Source organism: Mauremys reevesii, linkage group 25 (assembly GCF_016161935.1).
Source record: "Mauremys reevesii isolate NIE-2019 linkage group 25, ASM1616193v1, whole genome shotgun sequence".
NCBI classification, from domain to species: domain Eukaryota; kingdom Metazoa; phylum Chordata; order Testudines; family Geoemydidae; genus Mauremys; species Mauremys reevesii.
This window is the reverse complement of record NC_052647.1, coordinates 119458-139859: the sequence shown is the minus strand read 5'-3', so window position 1 is coordinate 139859 and position 20402 is coordinate 119458. Positions and strand designations below refer to the sequence as shown.

The 20402-nt window shown below is 55.0% G+C and overlaps 1 protein-coding gene across 3 annotated transcripts in view; it reads left to right on the top strand.

Moving 5' to 3' along the window:
• The first annotated feature begins 2653 nt into the window (after positions 1-2653).
• The window catches only part of RASAL3 (RAS protein activator like 3), a 57135-nt gene continuing 39386 nt past the window's right edge, over positions 2654-20402 (top strand). Inside the window, exons 1-2 of one of the 3 annotated variants that reach the window (XM_039514379.1) lie at positions 2654-2781; positions 6305-6731. In XM_039514379.1, coding sequence (XP_039370313.1) covers positions 6305-6731 — 427 coding nt within the window. In that variant the 5' untranslated portion in view covers positions 2654-2781. Of the gene's footprint in view, positions 2819-6304; positions 6732-18272; positions 18293-20402 lie in introns of those variants that run through there. The other 2 variants (XM_039514378.1, XM_039514381.1) reach the window with 2 other exon arrangements.

Here is a 20402-nt window from a genome sequence, read left to right as displayed (position 1 = left end):
GCCTTTCATGGCTTCCGCGTGCTGGATGCCCAAATGACTTTCTGTTCCTGCTTCTATTTCCCAAAGGCTGTTGTCTCTGTTCCAAGAGCCAGGAAGGCTTCCCGGGGTGCAGCCTCCGCCCCCTCATGACTGTTAAGTGTACAGCTCCCCAACTGGCTAGAGTGATGGCTTTTTTAACTTATATGTAAATGTATTTCCATTGTTTCTGGCCTTCCCTTGCTCAGTCTACACTGAAGCCCAAGCCAAGGGGTGAAGCACCCTTCCTTTGGCTAGGACAGGCTGGGCTGCTTGCCAAACACATTTTCAGAACATATTTACAACACCATCTGTATTTCTTCATACACGGCCCGTACACATATCACGCAATGACATTAATGCCAGCATGTTTCCGGTTTGCATATGACTCCTCACATGGCACTTTTCAGATGCTAACAGTGTGTTGGGGCAATGCGTGGGAGTTATGCCATGGTGTGCCCTCGGCCAGTTGGCACTGAGGGGCTACCTGGGTCCCAGCTTGTGCTCTCCCTGCCCCATGGATAGGCCGATGACTTGAGTCTCCAGCAATAAAGCTCTTGTTGCAATTTACCAGCCACAGGATAGGCTGGCTTTGAGGCAGGCAGCTGCCCCTAACATCAGCCCCAGGGCAGGGATCACCTCCCTCTCCTTTATAGAAATGAACTCCTGCCGGCCCAGCACCGCTCCCTCCAGGGCATCCCTCCAGGACGTCAATGCCCTCAGTAGGTGCCTGGCATTCGTGCTGTCAGTGTCTGGGTGTGCTCAGTCAGGGTGAGGCAGCCTAACTCAGCCCCCAGCCCCCATGAGAGCCTGCAATGAGCCAAACCCAGAGCCTCGGCCCTTGGGATTCTAGGGAGAGGGGGGCTGATCCAGGCTCTGGTTCTAAGTCACACTGGAAGGATCCTTCTGCAGATTCATCCGAGGTGGCAAAAACCTCACAAGAATGGGGCATTTCACAGACTGCACCTGCTTTCCACGGAAATGTTAGGAAAATAGCCCATGACATCCACATCCATCGAATCCTAACCCAGCCACTGACCCTGCTCCCCAGCCCCACACCCCTGCTCTTTGCCACGCCATACCCAAACCCCATAGGAGCTCAGTGCTTTATCGTCTTCCAGTGCAACTCAGCAGCTGGGAACATGGGGGAGTTGGCACTCCAGGCTAGCCAGTGCCCTAGGTGAGCCAGTGCCCCAATCCAACCCAGCACCCTAGATACCACTTGGGGACCTCTGCACTAAATACATCTTGTGTCGGGGTGTGGTGCCAAGCAGGGGAAGTCCTGGGTGCAGGTGCTGCTGCCATTCCAGGAGGCAAGTTTGAGTTCCCTGGGAACTCACCAGGGGGCGCTGTGGTGCCGCTAGCAGGAGCTCAATGAAGGGCAGTCCCTGGCCAAATACAGTTCGGAGCTCCCGTCCCTGCCACCGTGCCCCGCTGGGGTGCCACACTCCACGTCCCAGTCTCCTGCTCTCTGACATATCAGCAATTCCGGTGATGCTGTGGACAGAATGGCTATTCCAGCACCAGCCGTGCCAGTGGGATACCAACGGACTGACCGTGCCAGTACCAGCCATGCCAGTGGAAGTGCCAAAAGACTGACCATGCCAACACCAGCCATGCCAGTGGGAATGCCAATGGACTGACCTTGCCAGCACCAGCCATGCCAGTGGGAATGCCAATGGACTGACCTTGCCAGCACCAGCTGTGACAGTAGGAATGTCAAAAGACAGACTGTGCCATCACCGGCCATGCCAGTGGAAGTGCCGACAGACTGACCGTGCCACCATCCATGCCAATGGGAATGCTGAAGGACTGGTTGTGCCAGCACCAACTGTGCCAGTGGAAATGCTGACAGACTGACCATGCCAGCACCAGCCGAGCCACTGGAAATGATGACGGATTGTCTGTGCCAGCACCAGCCATACCAGTGTCACTGGCAGAGGACAGCAGCAAGTTCTCAGAGGTGGTGCAAATGGGCCAGCTGCCCCAGCAATACCAGGCTGTCTGGGCCAATGGTGCACTGAAGAGCTGATGGTTTGCAAAGTCCCTCCAGTGCCAATTCCCCGGTGGCTGCATCTTGTGCTGAAGGATCTCAACTTCCATTTAAAATAACCTAGTCTGGGTCCTTCTAGCTGCAAAAATCCCTTGCCAGTGTGGTGTGTGACCCATGCTTCACTTTCCTGGAGTCTGCACAGCCCTGTATAGGAGCTCAGAGAGACCTGGTCATGTTAACTCTGAAACCTAACGATGATGTCCATTTTTAACTGCTTCGTGGCTGTTCAAGGCCTTCAGGGGAAGAGAGGGTCAATAGGGTTGTGGGCTCTGTGAGCCTGCCATGGGGCCAGGCATGGGTGCAGCTTGGCATAGCCCCAGCCTGGTCCACCTGCCTGAGACCGCCGGGCCTGATGGGCCTGGGCCCAGCCAGAACCATGCCCTCACCCCATCCCCAATGCCCCCTCCTACCCCCTCTCCTGCAGCCACATCCCATCCCCTCTGCCTCAGTCCCACCCTCTCTGCTGCCCCATCCCATCGCCCATCCCTAATGCCCCCCTCCCACCCTCTCTCCTGCTGCTTCATCCCATCCCCTCTGCCCCCATCCCACTCCCTCTCTGCTGGGAGCGAAGATGCCATCGGGCCGCTCAGTCACAGGCGGAGGTGAGGGCGAGATTAGCATCTGCTGCCTGATCACATGTGCCTCGCCACAGCTCAGCGCTGCCGGGACGGACCAGCCGGAGAGCGAGCGAGCGACTGCAGCAGGGAGCTAAGGTACCTCTCCGGCAGCGCGGGCTGCTGCTGCTGCTGGGTGAGAGCCGCTCGGCACCGGTGGCCGGAGGGGGAAGCAAGGCGCCCGGGAGGGTGAAAGATGGGGGAGACCAGGGGTCCCGCGGGGAGGAGGGGACTGGAGGGAGGAGGAGACATGGGGAGATGCGGGGAGCAGGAGACCAGTGAGAGAATGGAACTGGGGCGGGGGTGTGTGTGAGAGGAGGGAACTGGAGGGAGGAGGGGACATGGGGGGGAGTAGGGATCCCCGAGGGAGGAGGGGACTGGAGGGAGCAGAGGACTGAGGCGGGTAGAAGGGGACTGGAGGGAGCAGGGGACATGGGCAGATCGCGGGAGAGAAGGGGAAACGGGATATGGGGAAGCCGGGGGAAAGGAGAAGGGGCCACGGGGGAGGGGGGGGGGGGAGGAAAAGATTCGGATGGGCAGTCGTCAGGGAAAGCTGTCAGCCCCGTGCCCTCAGTGCTGCTGGAGAAACCCAGCCCCATTTGCCCGCGTGCTCGCAAAAACCCACCACCACCTGCGCATTTGTCAGCAGCACTTGCGGGGGCGCTGCTTCCTGCCTGCCCCAGGAACTCCAGGCAAGGCACAAGGGGGTCTGGTCCTCCCCCTCCCCGCCAGCACGGTCAGACACTGGGCCCATGTGGGCAGAACCACCTGGGATCTGGGGGCATGTAAGGTGTCTGGGCTCCAGAACCCTGGTGCATGGTGGTGGCCGGGTGGCCCAAGTAGGGGTGTTGTGTCCCTTCCCCCACTGGCTGGTATGGCTCACGTGTGAGGCCATGGGTCTTTCGGGGGGCTGGTACCCAGTGAGCAGCCCTTGTGCTCAGGGCAGCCTCTGGGCTGTGGCCAGCCCTGCCCCTCCTTGCACTCCAGTCTGACCCCCAGGAGCTCTGGCATTGGGGGAAAAGGCCCCCAGGGACTGCCCCCTCCCCCCTGCAGCCACAGGAACCTGGGGACCTTTTATTTACATCAGAAACTGACTGAGCACAGGGCCAGGTGCAGAGGGAGGAAATGGCTCAGTGGTTGGGGGGCGGGGGGGAGGGGCAGCAGCACCACAACAGCCAGAGGAAGCGGAAGTGCTGCTGTCTGCATCCCATGGCAAGGGCTGCTCAGCCCAGGCCTGAGCATCGCACCTGTCCCAGCCTGGCATCTCTGCCCAGCCTGGGAAGCAGAAGGACTGGTTCTGTGCAGGGCAGGGAGGAGCCGTACTGCCGCCCACAAAGTGCACCTTGCCTGGATGCCAGGGGGAGACCCAGAGCACCAGGCCCTTCCCCCAGCCCTGGTGCCACAGGGATACCTGGAGCACCGGGGCCCCTCTCCCAGCCAGTACTCATCCTGGCCAGGTGCCACAGGGAGACCCAGAGCACTGGGGGCCCCTCCCCCAGCCAGCACTCATCCTGGCCAGATGCCACAGGGAGACATGGAACACCAGACCCCTCTAGTCTGGCTACCCTGCCCCAGCCTTCCTGCATCCTCTGCTGTTCCCACCAGGCCCTTCTCCCATTCTTGAGCAGCCAGGCTGTAACTGGCCTAGACCCATTGCAGGGCGCCCACCATCCAGAGCTACAACCCTCAGGTTTCTCACAGGCTGCAACACTAGGCCAGCGACCTCCACTCCAGCATTCCAAGTCTCAGCTGCTTGGGCTTCAGGTGACCAGACAGCAAGTGTGAAAAATCAGGACACTTTAGTTTTTTCGAGGAGAGTGTGTGTGTATAGTTGTGCATATCAGACAAAGCCCATAATATTGGGATGTCTGGTCACCCTACTTGGGCTACAGGAGTGCTCCCTTCACCGCCACTAACAGTAGGGCCTTTATCTTCTCTTTGGGCCCAGCCCTGAGAGAGAGCCTGATTCAGATGCGCAAAACCAGCCTGCTTGGACCTGCCTCTGGGCGCTGGTGAGACCAGCCAGGCCTGCACCACCAAAGCAGAGGAAGGAAAGAAGCTGTCCCCGGCCACCCACTGCAGGCTGCCATGCTCCAGAGCTCATGGCACAGCATGCACAGCCCTGGGAGCCAGTGGGGCAGCACACAGCCCAGGGAAACCACAGTAACCAGGAGAACCATCGGCTTCCATTTGGGACACCCCAGACCTTTGCTACCAGGCCCTGCACCATGCCCAGCCCAGCCCAGCCGAGCTGCACTGTTGTTGCATGAGGCACATGCGTGTCCCCAAGGTCTTGGCAGTGCAGAATGACCCCTGGCAGTCCCTCCACTCCCCCAGTGCCTGGTTTGCCCTGGGAACTCATGGGTACCTGGCTCATGTCCCCTGCCTGTGCACCAGAGGTGCCTGCCTGTGCACCAGAGGCTGGTGGGCAGTCAGAAGCACCATGGGCACATCAAAATCTCAGAGGCTCCAATTACTAGCCCCACTCCCCTGCTGACCTATGCCTTCTGCCCCATGCCACCCACCTTTTCTGCTGCTCCATCCCATCCCCTCTGCCTCCATCCCACCCTCTCTCTGCTGCCCCATAGAATCATAGAATATCAGGGTTGGAAGGGACCTCAGGAGGTCATCTAATCCAACCCCCTGCTCAAAACAGGACCAATCCCCAACTAAATCATCCCAGACAGGGCTTTGTCAAGCCTGACTTTAAAAACCTCTAAGGAAGGAGATTCCACCACCTCCCTAGGTAACCCATTCCAGTGTTTCACCACCCTCCTAGTGAAATAATATTTCCTAATATCCAACCTAAACCTCCCCCACTGCAACTTGAGACCATTACTACTCGTTCTGTCATCTGCTACCACTGAGAAAAGACTAGATCCATCCTCTTTGGAACTACCTTTCAGGTAGTTGAAAGCAGCTATCAAATCCCCCGCTCGTTCTTCTCTTCTTCAGACTAAACAATCCCAGTTCCCTCAGCCTCTCCTCATAAGTCATGTGCTTCAGCCCCCTAATCATTTTTGTTGACCTCCGCTGAACTCTTTCCAATTTTTCCACATCCTTCTCGTAGTGTGGGGCCCAAAACTGGACACAGTACTCCAGATGAGGCCTCACCAATGTCAAAGGGGAATGATCACATCCCTTGATCTGCTGGCAATGCCCCTACTTATACAGCCCAAAATGTCATTAGCCTTCTAATGGCACCAAGGGCATACTGTTGACTCATATCCAGCTTCTCGTCCACTGTAACCCCTAGGTCCTTTTCTGCAGAACTGCTGCCTAGTCACTCGGTCTCTAGTCTATAGCAGTACATGGGATTCTTCCATCCTAAGTGCAGGACTCTGCACTTGTCCTTGTTGAACCTCATCAGATTTATTTTGGCCCAATCCTCTAATTTGTCTAGGTCCCTCTGTATCCTATCCCTACCTTCCAGTGTATCAACCACTCCATCTCATCTCCAATGCCCTCTCCCACCCCCTCTGTGCTGCCCAATCCCATCCCCATCCCCTGCCGTCTCCATTCCCATGGGAAGTGGTGGCTCCGGTGCCAAGGTGCCATTTCCAGGCCAGACCATGTGTCACTTCATGGCACAGTCCCATGCCACCTTTCTCTTGCTCTGTAGATGGAGGAGATGACACCACCACCCGCACCTGAGGCACCATCCCCACTGAAGTCCTACAAATGGCGGACAGGCCCCCAGGGTGGGGAGAAGGAGCCCGAGCGGCACCCCATGGCCCCTGCCAGCAGCCGCTGGGCCAAACTGCACAACTGGAAGCGCGCTCATAGCCAGCCTGAGACTGATGCCCCCGAGATGCGCATGGCCAGGAGCAGCCCAGGCACCGAGCCCCCAGAGCCTGTGGGGAGCAAAACAGCAGCCCGGAGGTCTGTATTCCAGAGGGCGTTTTCTGCCCCAAGCAAGGTGCCCAAGGAGCCCAAGGGCCAAGAGGGCATTAAGCTGAACCTGCGAAAATACCTGCGTTCCAAGTCCCACCGCAGGAGCCAGGAGAGTGGGCCCAAGGCAGAGCAGGCACCTCAGGAGGCAGCCAAAGGTAAGGTGGGTCCAGCGTGGGGCTGAACGCTCTGGCACTGGGCTGTGTCCAGCAGGGGAATGGGCATCCGGGGCAGTGGGGCAATTGGAACTAGACTGGCCAAAGCTGGGCCATATGGGGTGGGTCTGTGTCAGGGATCCCAGTGTGGCACAGCTGGGCCTTGCAAGGTTTGTGTGGGTCGGGAAATCCCAGCCGTGGTACAGCTGGGCTGTGCGAGGTCTGTGGTCGGTCTGTGGGATCCCAGCTGTGGCACATCTGGTCCATGTGAGGTCTGTATGGGTTGGGGATCCGAGATGTGGCATAGCTGGGCCATGTGAGGTGTGTGTGGGTTGGGGATCCCAGCCGCAGAGCAGCTGGTCCATGTGTGCTGTGTGTGGGTCGAGGATCCCAGTCATGGAACAGCTGGCCTGTATGTGGTGTGTTGGGGTCGGGGATCCCAGACGTGCACAGCTGGGCTCTGTGTATTGTGTGTCAGTTGGGAATCTCAGTTGTGGCACAGATGGGCTGTGTACAGTGTGTGTTGGTCGAGAATCCCAGTTGTGGCACAGATGGGCTGTGTGAGTTGTGGATCCAGCTGTGGTATAGCTGATCCATGTACAGTGTGTGTGGGTCGGGAATCCCAGTTGTGGCACAGCTGGTGCCTGTACAGTGTGTGTGGGTCGGGAATCCCAGTTGTGGCACAGATGGGCTGTGTGTGGTGTGTGTCAGGAATCCCAGTCATGATACAGTTGGGCCATGTGTGGGTTGGGGATCCCAGCTGTGGCACAGCTGGGCTGTGTGTGATGTGTGTCTGCACTTGTCCTTGTTGAACCTCATCAGGTTTCTTTTGGCCCAATCTTCTAATTTGTCTAGGTCCCTCTGTATCCTGTCTCTACCCTCCAGTGTATCTACCACTCCTCCCAGTTTAGTGTCATCTGCAAACTTGCTAAGGGTGCAGTCCACGCCATCCTCCAGATCATTAATGAAGATATTGAATAAAACCAGTCCCAGGACTGACCCATGGGGCACTCTGCTTGATACAGGCTGCCAACTAGACATGGAGCCATTGATCACTACCTGTTGAGCCCGATGATCTAGCCAGCTTTCTATCGACTTTATAGTCCATTCATCCAGCCCATACTTCTTTAACTTGCTGGCAAGAATACTGTGGGAGACCGTATCAAAAGCTTTGCTAAAGTCAAGGAGTAACACATCCACTTCTTTCCCCTCATCCACAGAGGCAGTTATCTCCTCATAGAAGGCAATTAGTCAGGCATGACTTGCCCTTGGTGAATCCATGCTGACTGTTCCTGATCACTTTCCTCTCCTCAAGTGCTTCAGAATTGATTTCTTGAGGACCTGCTCCATGATTTTTCATGAGGTGAGGCTGACTGGCCTGTAGTTCCCCAGATCCTCCTTCTTCCCTTTTTTAAAGATGGGCACTACATGAGCCTTTTTCCAGTCATCCGGGACCTCCCACCGTCACCATGAGTTTTCAAAGATAATGGCCAACGGCTCTGCAATCACATCAGCCAACTCCTTTACCACCCTCGGATGCAGCGCATCCGGCCCCATGGACTTGTGCTCGTCCAGTTTTTCTAAATAGTCCTGAACCACTTCTTTCTCCACAGAGGGCTGGGTCACCGCCTACCCATACTGTACTGCCCAGTGCAGTAGTCTGGGAGCTGCCCTTGTGTGATGTTATGAGTCTGATCTAATATCTCATTGAAGGATGAAAGGGCCAGAAAGAGTTAATTAACTAACAGACTGACTTGACCCATGGATGAACTTTAGAGACTTGTTAGGGAAATATGTAAATGAATAGAGCTTTGAAATGCAAGTCTGCATTGTTAAAGATGGAAGGGGAGATGTTTGCTCAGATTTTGTGATGTAAGCAAACAAGTCTTGACTATTGCTATAGCTATAGCTTTGATTCAAAGATCAAAAAAGGAATATTAACATTTAGGAAGATACTTGAGTGAAATAGTATTATTGTCTATGTGTCTCTTTGAAGGTTGTGGTAACCTGTAACTGAACTGTTTGATGGATAAATTATCCTGTGCTAATTGGGATGTTTGGGAGAAGGAGTTAAGCCTATTGTTTTCTCAGGCAGAAAGGCTGCTGGAAATGTATAAGAACCCTGAGACACGATCCTGCTTCATCTCAGATCTGCTTTGGGTTTCAAGAAGGGGAAACCCTAAGCCATAAGGATTGAGATTCCCAGTCATTGACTGGAGTCACCCTGAATATGGACATTGGACTATAACCTATGAACTCTTTCTAAAAGGACTTTTGGCAACTACAAGAATTGAATTCAAGTCTGTATGTATATTGATCTTTTAACCAACCCTCTCTCTCTTTTCTTTTTTAATAACTTTTAGCTTAGTTAATAAGAACTGGCTAATAACGTGTATTTTGGGTAAGATCTAATTTATAATTGGACCTGGGTATGTGGCTGACCTTTTGGGGTTGGAAGAACCTTTTCTATGATGAGATAAGATTTTCAATAATCATCATCATATCTGACATGTGTGTCTGGACGGACGCCTGAGGCTGGGTACTTTAAGGGAACTGCATCATTTGGACTTCTGAATAACCTGTATGGTAATATAGAAGTTGTTTTGTGCTGGCTTGCACCAGCTTTTGGGGTTTGTCTGCCCTGTTCTGTTTGCAGTTCACCCTAATTGAGTGACCTCAGCTGGCTCCCACGGGCAGCACCATCACATCTTGTTCGTGAAGACAGAGGCAAAAAAAGCATTGAGTACATTGTCTTTTTCCACATCCTCTGTCACTAAGTTGCCTCCCTCATTCAGTAAGGGGCCTACAGTTTCCTTGACCTTCTTCTTGTTGCTAACATATCTGAAGAAACCCTTAACATCCCTGGCTAGCTGCAACTCCAAGTGTGGTTTCACTCCTGCATGCCTGAGCAATCTTTTTATACTCCTCCCTGGTCATTTGTTCAATCTTCCACTTCTTGTAAGCTTCTTTTTTGTGTTTAAGATCAGCAAGGATTTCACTGTTAAGCCAAGCTAGTCGCCTATTTACTATTCTTTCTATACATCGGGAAGGTTTGTTCCTGCAACCTCAATAAGGATTCTTTAAAATACAGTAAAAAGCGACAAAGAGACACAGGACTCTGTCGCTTTTTACAGATCCAGACTAACATAGCTACTCTTCTGATATTTAAAATACAGGTGATTCCAGTTGTGGCACAGTTGGGCCGTGTGTGATGAGTGTGGGTCGGGGATCCGAGTTGTGGCACAGCTGGGCTGTGTACGGTGTGTGGGGGTCAGGAATGCCAGTTGTGGCATAGATGGGCCGTGTGTGGTGCGTGTGGGTTGAGGATCCCAATTTTGGCAAATCTTGTCCGTGTGCAGTATGTGTGGATCAGAGATCCCAGTTGTCATGTAGCTGGGCCCTGTGCGGTGTGTGTGGGTTGAGGATCCCAGCCGTGGCACAGCTTGGCTATGTACTGTGTGTGTGGGGCGGGAAACACAGTTGGGGCACAGATGGGCTCTGTGTGTGTGTGTGTGTGTGTGTGTGTGTGTGTGTGTGTGTGAGGGATCCCAGACATGATACAGCTGGGCCTGTGCGGTGTGTGTGGATCGGGAATCCCAGTCGTGGCACAGATGGGCCATGTGTGGGGTGTGTGGGTTGGGGGTCGGAGCCATGACATAGGTGGGCTGTGTGTGGTGCATGTGGGCTAGGGATCACAGCTGTGACATAGCTGGGCTGTGTGTGGTGCATGTGGGTCAGGGATCCCAATTTTGGCAAAACTGGGACATGTATGGTATGTGTGGGTCGGGAAACACAGTTAGGGCACAGATGGGCCGCGTGTGTTGCGGATCGCAGACATCATACAGCTGGGCCGGGTGCAGCGCGTGTGTGTCGGGGATCCCAGTTGTGGCACAGCTCGGCCATGTACAATGTGTGTGGGTAGGGAATTCAAATTGCGGCACAGCTGGGCCGTGTGTGGTGTGTGTCAGGGATACCAGCGGTGGTACAGCTTGGCTGTGTGCGGTGTGTGTGGACTGGGAATCCCAGTCGTGAGACAGCTGGGCCGCGTGTGGTGCTTGTGGGTCAAGGATTGGAGCCATGACATAGGTGGGCTGTGTGTGGTGCATGTGGGTCGGGAATCCCAATTTTTGCAAAGCTGGGCTGTGTGCAGTATGTGTGGGTCAGGGATCCCAGTTGTCGCATAACTGAGCCCTGTGCGGTGTGTGTGGGTTGGGGATCACAGCTGTGGCACAGCGGGGCCCTGTGTTGTGCGTGTGGGTCAGAGATCACAGTTGTGACATAGCTGGGCTGTGTGTGGTGTGTGTGGTCGGGGATCCCAGTTGTGGCACAGTTAGGCCATATGCGGTTTGTGTGGGTCATGGCACCTCTGGGCCATGTGAAGTGTGTGTGGGTCGGGGATCCCAGTTGTGGCACAGCTTAGCTCTGTGTGGTGTGTGTGGATTGGGGATCCCAGTTTTGGCACAGCAGGGCCATGTGCAGTATGTGTGGGTCCAGGATACCAGTCGTGGCACAGCTGGGCCTTGTTGGCCCAGTGTGGTGTGTGGGGGTTGGCAGACCCAGCCATGGTACAGCTGATCCGTGTGCAGTGAGTGTGTGTTGGGGATCCCAGTTGTGTCACAGCTCGGCTGTGTGCAGTATGTGTGGATTGGGGATCCCAGTTGTACAGCAGGGCCGTGTGTGGTGTGTGTGGGTCGGGAATCCCAGAACTGGGCCATTTGAGGCAGAGCTGGGCCATGTGAGGTATGTGTGTGGGTTGGGGAACCCAGCCGTGGCACAGCTGGGCTCTTTGAGGTCTGTGTGTGTCGGGGATCCCAGCTGTGGCACAGATGGGCCCTGTGAGCTGTGTCTCAGTCGGGGATCTCAGTTTTGGTGCAGCTGGGGCCTGTGCTGTGTCTGTGTGTCGGGGATCCCAGAGGTGACACAGCTGGGCCATGTGTGGTATGTTGAGCTTGGGCATCCCAGTTGTGGCACAGCTTGGCTGTGTACGGTGTGTGTGGGTAGGGAATCCCAATAGTAGCACAGCTGGGCCGTGTGTGGTGTGTGTCGGGGATCCCAGAGGTGACACAGCTGGGCCATGTGTGGGTAGGGAATCCCAATAGTAGCACAGCTGGGCCGTGTGTGGTGTGTGTCGGGGATCCCAGAGGTGACACAGCTGGGCCATGTGTGGGTAGGGAATCCCAATAGTAGCACAGCTGGGCCGTGTGTGGTGTGTCGGGGATCCCAGCCATGGTACAGCTGGGCTGTGTTTGGGTTGGGTATCCCAGTCGTGGCACAGCTCGGCTGTGTGTGGTGTGTGTGGGTTGGGAATCCCATCCATGGCACAGCTGGGCTGTGTGAGGTCTGTGTGTGTCTGGGATACCAGTTGTGGTACAGCTGGGCCATGTGCAGTATGTGTGGGTTGGGGATCCCAGGTGTCATACAGCGACACTGCGTGCAGTCTGTGTGGGTCAGGAATCCCAATTGTGGCAGAGCTGGGCCGTGTGAGATTTGTGTGGATTTGGAATCCCAGCCATGGTGGGCTGTGGGAGGTCTGTGTGGGTGAGGGATCACAGTTGTGGCACAGCTGGGCCGTGTGTTATGCGTGTGGGTCGGGGATTTCAGCCGTGACATAGATGTGCTGTGTGTGATGCATATGGGTCAGGAATCCCAGTTGTGGCACAGATGAGCCATGTGCGGTGTGTATGGGTCGGGGATCCTAGTTGTGGCACAGCTGGGCCGTGTATAGTGTGTGTTGCGGATCCCAACCATGGTACAGCTGGGCCATGTGTGGTGTGTGTGGATCGGGGATCTCAGCCATCTCACAGAGGGCCACGTGTGCTCGGTTGACCACTCCCTGGGTTATAGCCCCTTTGCTGTTCCATGCCCCCTCCTGTTTCACTCATGCCAATTTGCTCCACAGAGTGACTGGCAGCTCTCCGCGCAGGGGAACTTGTTGCTAGTGATCAGCCCATTACTACATCACAGGCATTCTGTTTCTGGCTGTGCCGAGGCCTCTTCCCCCTGTTACTAGCAGCTACCTCCCAAGCTGTGATCCCACAAGCTGAGTTCTAATCTTGCAGCTGAGAGTGGTGCCCCCACCCAGCAGGTCACAGTGGCAGCAGGGAGAGAATGGAGATGCCCCTGCTCCAGAGGCTCAGGGCCCTGTGGCTTGAGTAGAGAGGATTCTGTTAGTGACAGCGGGACTGTGACACACATTTGAAGTTCTGACTATAACCAGCAGGGGGCAGTGGGGCACACAGACAGCCTCCTGGGGTCAATAAAGTGCCTTGCAATCTACGTACAACGCTGGAGCTGGAGTGTGCATTGGAGCTTGGTACGAATCCCAGGGGAGGTAGCCCCAAGCTGGATTTGGGGCTAGGCCAGGCAGTGGGTTGTGGCAGGATGGGGCTCAGTTAAACCTTTCCAAGCCCCTCTTGCTGGCAGGCTCAGCAGAGAAGCCAGAGACTGAAGAGGCAAACCTCGCAGGGCTGTGTGGTGGGGCCAGCTTTGTGCAGGCAGGACCCTATCTCCAGGGCTGGGCTATGCCAGCCCATGTCAGCACGTTAAGCTCACCACGACGGAGCAAAGCAAAGGCTCCTGCCCGGGCAGGGCAGAGACTCTGCTCTCAGGATGTTTTCTCAGATTTGCAGGGGGGAGATGCTACCATTGCTACCCTGATGTGGGCAGCCTGTGATTTGAGCCGTGTCTCAGATGTGGCTGCTGGGCGCTGCTCTGAGCACTGGCCAGTGGCCAAGGCAGGATCAGGCTTTCAGCCACAGCTCAAGGGTTGGTTTCTGCTGGGAGACAGGAGCTCAGGTTGTCACGGAGTGTGGGGGAGTCAGGACCCTGCACCCTTCTTCCTGGGACTCACAGTGACTCTCAGCCAGCCAGTAAAACAGAAGGTTTATTGGACAACAGGAATGCAGGCTACAGCAGAGCTTGTGGGCACAACCAGGACCCCTCACTCAAGTCCTTCTGGGGTTCAGGAAGCTTAGTTCCCAGCTTGAGATTCCCTGAATTCCAACCACCCAGCCCCAAACCGAAACTGAACTAACTCCCTCCAGCCGGCCCCTTCCTTTGTCCAGCTTCCCGGGCAAAGGTGCTGACACACCTCCCTCCTCCCTGGCTCAGGTTACAGGCTCAGGTCCTGTCCCTCACCTAAAGTCATCCCCGGCTCTCCCATGCCCCACACAGACAGTCCTTACTACATCACACAGGCTGATTCTCGTTTGCTTTGCTCCAGCTCAGGGGCAGTGAGAATCAATGAGCAGAAATCATCATGCTAAACCAGAAAGGCAGTTAGACCCAGTCCCTGTGGAGTCCATACAGGCGTGTTGGCCCAATCACTATGGAATCCACAGGCAGGCAGGCAGGCCCTAGGCCAGTCCCTGTGGAGTCCATATGGGTAGGCAGGCCCATTCCTGGTTCCTCTGGAGTCCATACAGGTGGGCAAGAGGGACCCGGCCCATACCAGTGGAGTCAGAGTAGATAAAAATCCATTAAAATTTAAAAAAAAAAACAGATTGTTTTATTTAAACCAGATTTTTTTTATAAAATGCTTTTTGAGGAAAAAACCTATCTAAAAATAGTTTTAATTAAGATACATTATAGCTCAAAGATATCTCATAGTGGAATAAGGATTATAAATTCTAATTCTATAGTATGAGACAATATATTCATGTAATGTTTTAGAAAAGTTTTGCAAATGAGTTCCAATAGTTAATGGATTAAGGACCCAAGCTTATAGGTTCCAGGGGCTTCTGTGTGTATTTAGGTTAATCTTTCTATCTACCCAATGGGACTCAGTGCTCAGTCTAGAAGATACCATCAGAGATGCTTAGTTTTGCAAGTCTCAAACTTTGGATTTGTGTCTCCAGACATAACATGCTTATTAACAGCAAAAATGTTTTTAAATTAAATAAATAAATAATGTGTAGAGGTGAGAAACAACAGACCTCAACCCTATTGTCCCTCTGCAAATTTGTGTACACAGAGTTAATCCCTTACCTCTCTCTAAAAGTGCAAAGTTTCAAAAAGTTCAATGAATAGAAGATTGTTGGGGGCGGTATAGATCTGGACATGGAGAATAAATCTGGAGATAAATTTGAGAAGGGGAGGGACAGGCAGTAGAAACAAAAGTGAAACTGTTTGAGCAGCATATTCCAGAAGTCTTGAGGTCTTTCTGAGTGTAGACTTCATTGATTTGAGATCTACCATACCATTCTCTCACTAGAAGGGAAAACCTATAATGGCAGCAGGCCATAAAAGAGACCCAGTTTGGGAATATTTTAATGAAGTTTCTCTACCTGTGAAGAATATGTATTAAGGCAGAGGTGGGAAAACTATGGGCTGTGGGCCACATCTGGCCTGCGGGACCCTCCTGACTGAGCCCTTGGCCCCTCCCCTGCTGTTCCTACTCCCCCGCAGCCTTAGCTCACTGCGCCGCCAGCGCAACACTCTGGGTGGTGGGGCTGCAAGCTCCTGGGGCAGTGCAGCTGCAGAGCCGCATGCTCTGTGCTGCCCCGGTTCTCTGTGTTGCACAGTGGCGTGGCTGCCTGTCCTGGTGCTCCAGGTGGCGCAGCTGTAGCACCACCAGCCACCGATGCTCCAGGCAGCGCAGTAAGGCGGCAGGGGAGTTCAGAGTGGTAGTCAGGGGGAAGTGGTGTGGATGGGGTTGGGGCTGTCAGAGGGCGGGGAACATGGGGGCAGAGGTCCTGGGGGCAGTCAGGAAGGAGGGGGGGTTGGATGGGGCGGCGGGGGATAGTCAGGGGACAAGGAGGTCCGGGGGTGGTCAGGGGACAGGGAGCGGAGTGTGTGTGTGAATGGGGCAGGATTCCCGGGGAGGGTGTCAGGGGACAGGATGGGGCAGGAGTCCCGGGGGAGGCCATAAGAGGTCGAGAAATGGGGGAGTCAGATAGGGGGCGTTGGCTATAAGAAAAAGAAAATGTGCCACCCCGAAGCAACCTTCCACACAATTTTGGAAACCCAATGTGGCCCTCAGGCCAAAAAGTTTGCCAGCCCCTGTATTAAGGTTATAACAACCAACAAGAATACACTTTTATGTAGAAATCCATGATTAAATCGAGTCTTCCTGACTAGTGATTTAAATCATGATTTAATTCAATTTAATTCAATTTGATTTAATTCAAATCCACCGAGTGGAGTCCATGTCGGCGGGCAGTCCCGGTCCACATACGGGCAGGTGGGCCTGGTCCCGGTCCCCATGGAGTCCATTCAGGGGGATGAGCGGGTCCCAGCCCAGTCTCTGTGGAGTCCATATCGGCAGGCAGTCCCAATCCCCATGGAGTCCATACAGGCAGGTAGTCCCAGTCCCTGTGGACAGACTTGCAAAGTAAGATAGGTATGAAATCAGCGCTGCCACCCCCGCATAGCGTCTCACAAAGTACAGTGCGATGGCACAGCAGCCCCCCTAGCTGAAGGCATAGCGGTGTCACAGCAGCCCCAACCCCACCCCCTGCCAGGGCCGGCTCTTGGTGTTTTGCCACCCCAAGCAAAAAAAAAACCCCAAAACACCTCCAAGAGTGCAACCGCCAAAGCAAAAAAAAAAAAAAAAACCTCCTGGAATGCCGCCCTGTAATTGTGCCGCCCCAAGCCCGTGCTTGGTTTGCTGGTGCCTAGAGCTGGTCCTCTCCCCTGCCACAGTCACCACCTGGCAGCAGTTCCCCCTCATGTGCCTCCAGCACTCCTGGGAGCTCTTGCCCTTCCTCCCAGCATGAGGCCTGCAGCATGCCTGGCATGGGGCATGCCCCCCACTGCCTGCCCAGCACCTTCTCCTCCAGCGAATCTCCCCTCCCACCCCTGCATCAGTGGAATTGAGCTGTTCTTCCTATGGAACAAGGGTTCTATGGAAGAAGGGCCCTGCATGTGTCGCTTGTGGCCTGCCCCTGCCCCCAATGAGTGGAGCCCTTTAGGGCTGCTCCTGCCTGCCCTGCTGACATCTCTTCAGGCACCCCCAGCCCCAACTCAGGCCATGAACTCGCATTCCCTGGGATCAGCCTGTGGTGTGGGGACGTCTCGCTGCACAGCCCTTGAGGGAGGGGAGTGTTCAGGTGGGCAGCAGGGATTTGCAGAGAAGAGAGGATGCTGAATACTATGTGGGCTGCAGCCCCTAGAGCTGCTTTCCTGGGGCCCCTGCACAGTTCAGACAGGACTGGGGATCCACTGTCCTGGTGCCCAGTGAGGCTCAGAGAGGGCTGGGGATTTGCTCTCCTAGGGCCTGGCGAGGCTCAGACAGGACTGAAGAGCTGCTCTCCTGGGGCCCGCAGGGACTCAGACAAGGCCATGACCTATTTTCATGGCACTTCAGGACTCTGCTGGTGCTCCAGAAAAGGCTGATCTGAAGGTTAGGAGCCATTTGTGTCTTGTGTGAATCATCTCACAACCGAGAGACAGCGGGGACTGACTAATCCTGAGACCTGGGCAGCTAAAAACGGCAGACATACAATTCCGTTTAGTCAGGGGGCCTCACAGTGTCAGACACCTCCATCCTCCGGATACACCTAGCAAGTGTTTCTAGAGCACCATCCACCAGAGCACATCCCCAAGTGCTAAACACACCAAGAGAACTCACTGCCCCCACCACTGAAATGCAGCCATCTCAGGGGTGGGATGCAGCAGCTGCTTAACACCACTCAGCCACACTACACAACAGCTTTGGATGGGACATGGAGATGAATCCTTGTTTTGGAACACTGGGGCAACTGAAGAGGGGACTTGGCCAGGACACCACAGCTAAGCCCCTGGGGATAGGGGAATGGGCGGCAGGGTCTTTGGAGAGAACTGTAGCTCTTGGGATGGACACTCAGCAAGTCCTGGTCACAGAAAGGCCAAGGCTGACTCTCCAGGGCTGCACATGCATAGAGTGGGTGATGGGAGTCCTGCCAGCTCAGCCAGCTAAACCGATGTCAGGATTCCCGGACTGGCTGGGCTGAGCTCAAGGTCTGTAGCACAAGATGGCAGGTTCCATGTTGTGTTGGGGCCATTCTGCCTAGCTCTGTCGTGTCCCCTTGTATGGATATTAGTGATGGGCATGGACCCATGCTGTTCCCCTTTGACCTGAGCAATTTGCAAATAGCTGGAACTTTGCAAGGTTGCTTCCGGTAGGGGGAGTAGTCATTGCTCCTAGTCAGCATATTCTTAGTGGGATCTTTTTATTTACACATAGTCCAGTTTCCTGACCACAGCAGAACAAACAGCAGCTGACAGTTTTCTTGCACAGAAATCTCCAGGCCCGCCCCTCCAGCAAGCTCTGTGCCCTAGAAGTTCTGTCCCTGCTTCCTCTGAGCCCTGCTCTCTCTGCCTCCCACATCCACAGCAGGGAGAGGCCGGCTGGGAAATCACAGGGAGCATGGCCTTGGTGGCTGTTCTTGGTTGGGGGGGGGGGGGGGCGTACTGGGGCCAGCGCTCAGTCTTGCATGTTTTGAGACTCCTTCTGCCTGAGGCCTGAGCCAGAAGCCCAGAAAGGGGCCTGGCCTGGCCAGTGTGGTGGGGAAGGGCATCTCCATGGTGCACTGCGCTGGGATTTCTCAAGCCTTGTTCCTCTTTGTGACCAGGCCAGGACTGAGGTGAGGGTGAGGCCTCCTCTGGCCAGTCATGTGCCTCCTCATCTGTGTGGGGAGAGGGGATCGCTCTGTCAGTCTGCGTGGAAGCTGCTGGGGGCGGGGCTGTTTGGAAATTCCACCCCTTGCTGGGTGGGGCTCGGGCTGCTGATGTGCAGGAAGGCACGCAACATGTGTGGCTCACGGCCCTTGTGGCTTTGTTGGTGAGGCCGTCTCGCTATGCATTGAGAGCTGGCCTCGCACGGGTGGCACAGTGCCCCCAGCTCAAAGGAAACCTTCCCTAGGACAGGATCAGGAGAGATCCAGATCCCAGCAGGGAGGCCCCGAGCTCTCTCCTGCCACAGGGCTCTCCTAGTAAGGGCAGGCACATTGCACCTGCAATGAGGATAGACCTCACTGCTCCTTGCCTGCTATGGCAAAGCCACCATGTTCACCATTGTACATTGGCTTGGCTGGCAACAGGGCACCCTCCCCACTCCTTCCCACAGCCGCATCCTCCACTGCCAGGAGGCCGTCCTGATAGTCAGCACACATCTGCCCTGATTTTATTTCATGCCAGTCCTGGCACTCGTGGTTAATCTCCTCCCTCCCTCCACAATGACCAGGCACAAAGAGGAGTTGTAACACTCTGTGGGGAACGGAACACATTTACACCCCCAGGGGTTTGTAGGCTCTTTGCTTAATGTGTTTGCTGGGAGATAGTGTGGCCTAGTGGATAGAGCACAGGGCTGGAACTCAGGAGACCTGGCCTCTATTCCCAGTCCTGCCACTGGGCTGTTGGGTGGTTTGGGGCAAGTATCTTTGCCTTCTTCTGTGCCTGTTAAATGGGGATAGGAATACTGATCGCTGAGATCTACAGATGAAATGCACTAGATAAGAGCTAGGTTATTCATAGAATTCAAGATAATCTACCCTGATACCATTGACAATATAGTTATAGTTATTATTATTTATTTCCACCAGCCCCCCCCCCCCCCCCCAAAAAAAAACTTTGGCAGGAGCCTCAGGAGGGGGAATCAGGCCTGATCAAGTCTCAGTGAGGGAAGATCTTGCCTGGAACTGTGCTCTGTGGACCACTGCCTGCCTGTGAGAAAATGGGAATCATAATATTTTGTATGAAGCCTGTGTGTGCCTCAGTTTCCCCTATATGTTGGGGACCCATGGCTACCCAGAGTTGGGAAAAAGGACTTGTTTACATTAAACAGTTTTGTCAGCAAAAGGTGGCTTTTGCTGACAAAACAGTGGAGCTGTACACACTAGAAAGCTACTTTTGGCGGCAAAACTCTGCTGTTTTGATGACAAAATAAAACAACCTTGACGAGAGGCACAGAGCTTATTGAGGCAAAAGCGTCAGTGTAGACCAGTGGTCTCCAACCTTTTTACGCACAAGATCACTTTTTGAATTTAAGTTCAACCCAGAATCTACCACGCCCCTTCCCCGAGGTGCCACCCCGCTCACTCCATCTTCCCTCTGTCGCTTGCTCTCCCCCACCCTCACTCACTTTCATTGGGCTGGGGCAGGGGGTTGGGGTGTGGGAGGGAGTGTGGGCTCTGGGCTAGGGCTGAGGGGTTTGGAGCGTGGGAGGAGGTTCCAGGCTGAGACTGGGGCAGGGGGTTGGGGTGCAGGAGGGGGCTCCAGGCTGGGACAGAGTGTTGGGGTGTAGGAGGGGGTATGGGGTGCTGGCTCTGGCAGGGGGCTCAGAGCTGGGGTTTGGGATGTGTGAGGGGTGCAAGCTCCCGCTGGGTGGCACTTACCTCGGGCAGCTCCTGGTTTGCAGCACAGCAGTGCTAAGGTAGGCTCCCTGCCTGTCCTGGCCCCATACCGCTCCTGGAAGCAGCCAGCATGCCCCTGCCGCCCCCGAGGGGACACATGGCTCCGCACGCTGCCCATCCCTGCAGGCACTGCCCCTGCAGCTCCCATTGGCAGCAGTTATCCATTCCCGGCCAACGGGAGCTGCAGGGGTGTGCTTACAGGCAGGAGCAGTGTGCAGAGACCCCTGCCCCTCCCAGGGCCGCAGGGGCGTGCTGGACGCTTCTGAGAGTGATGCGGGGCCAGGGCAGGCAGGGAGCCTGCCTTAGCTCCTCTGTACTGCTGGACTTTTAGCAACTGGAGATT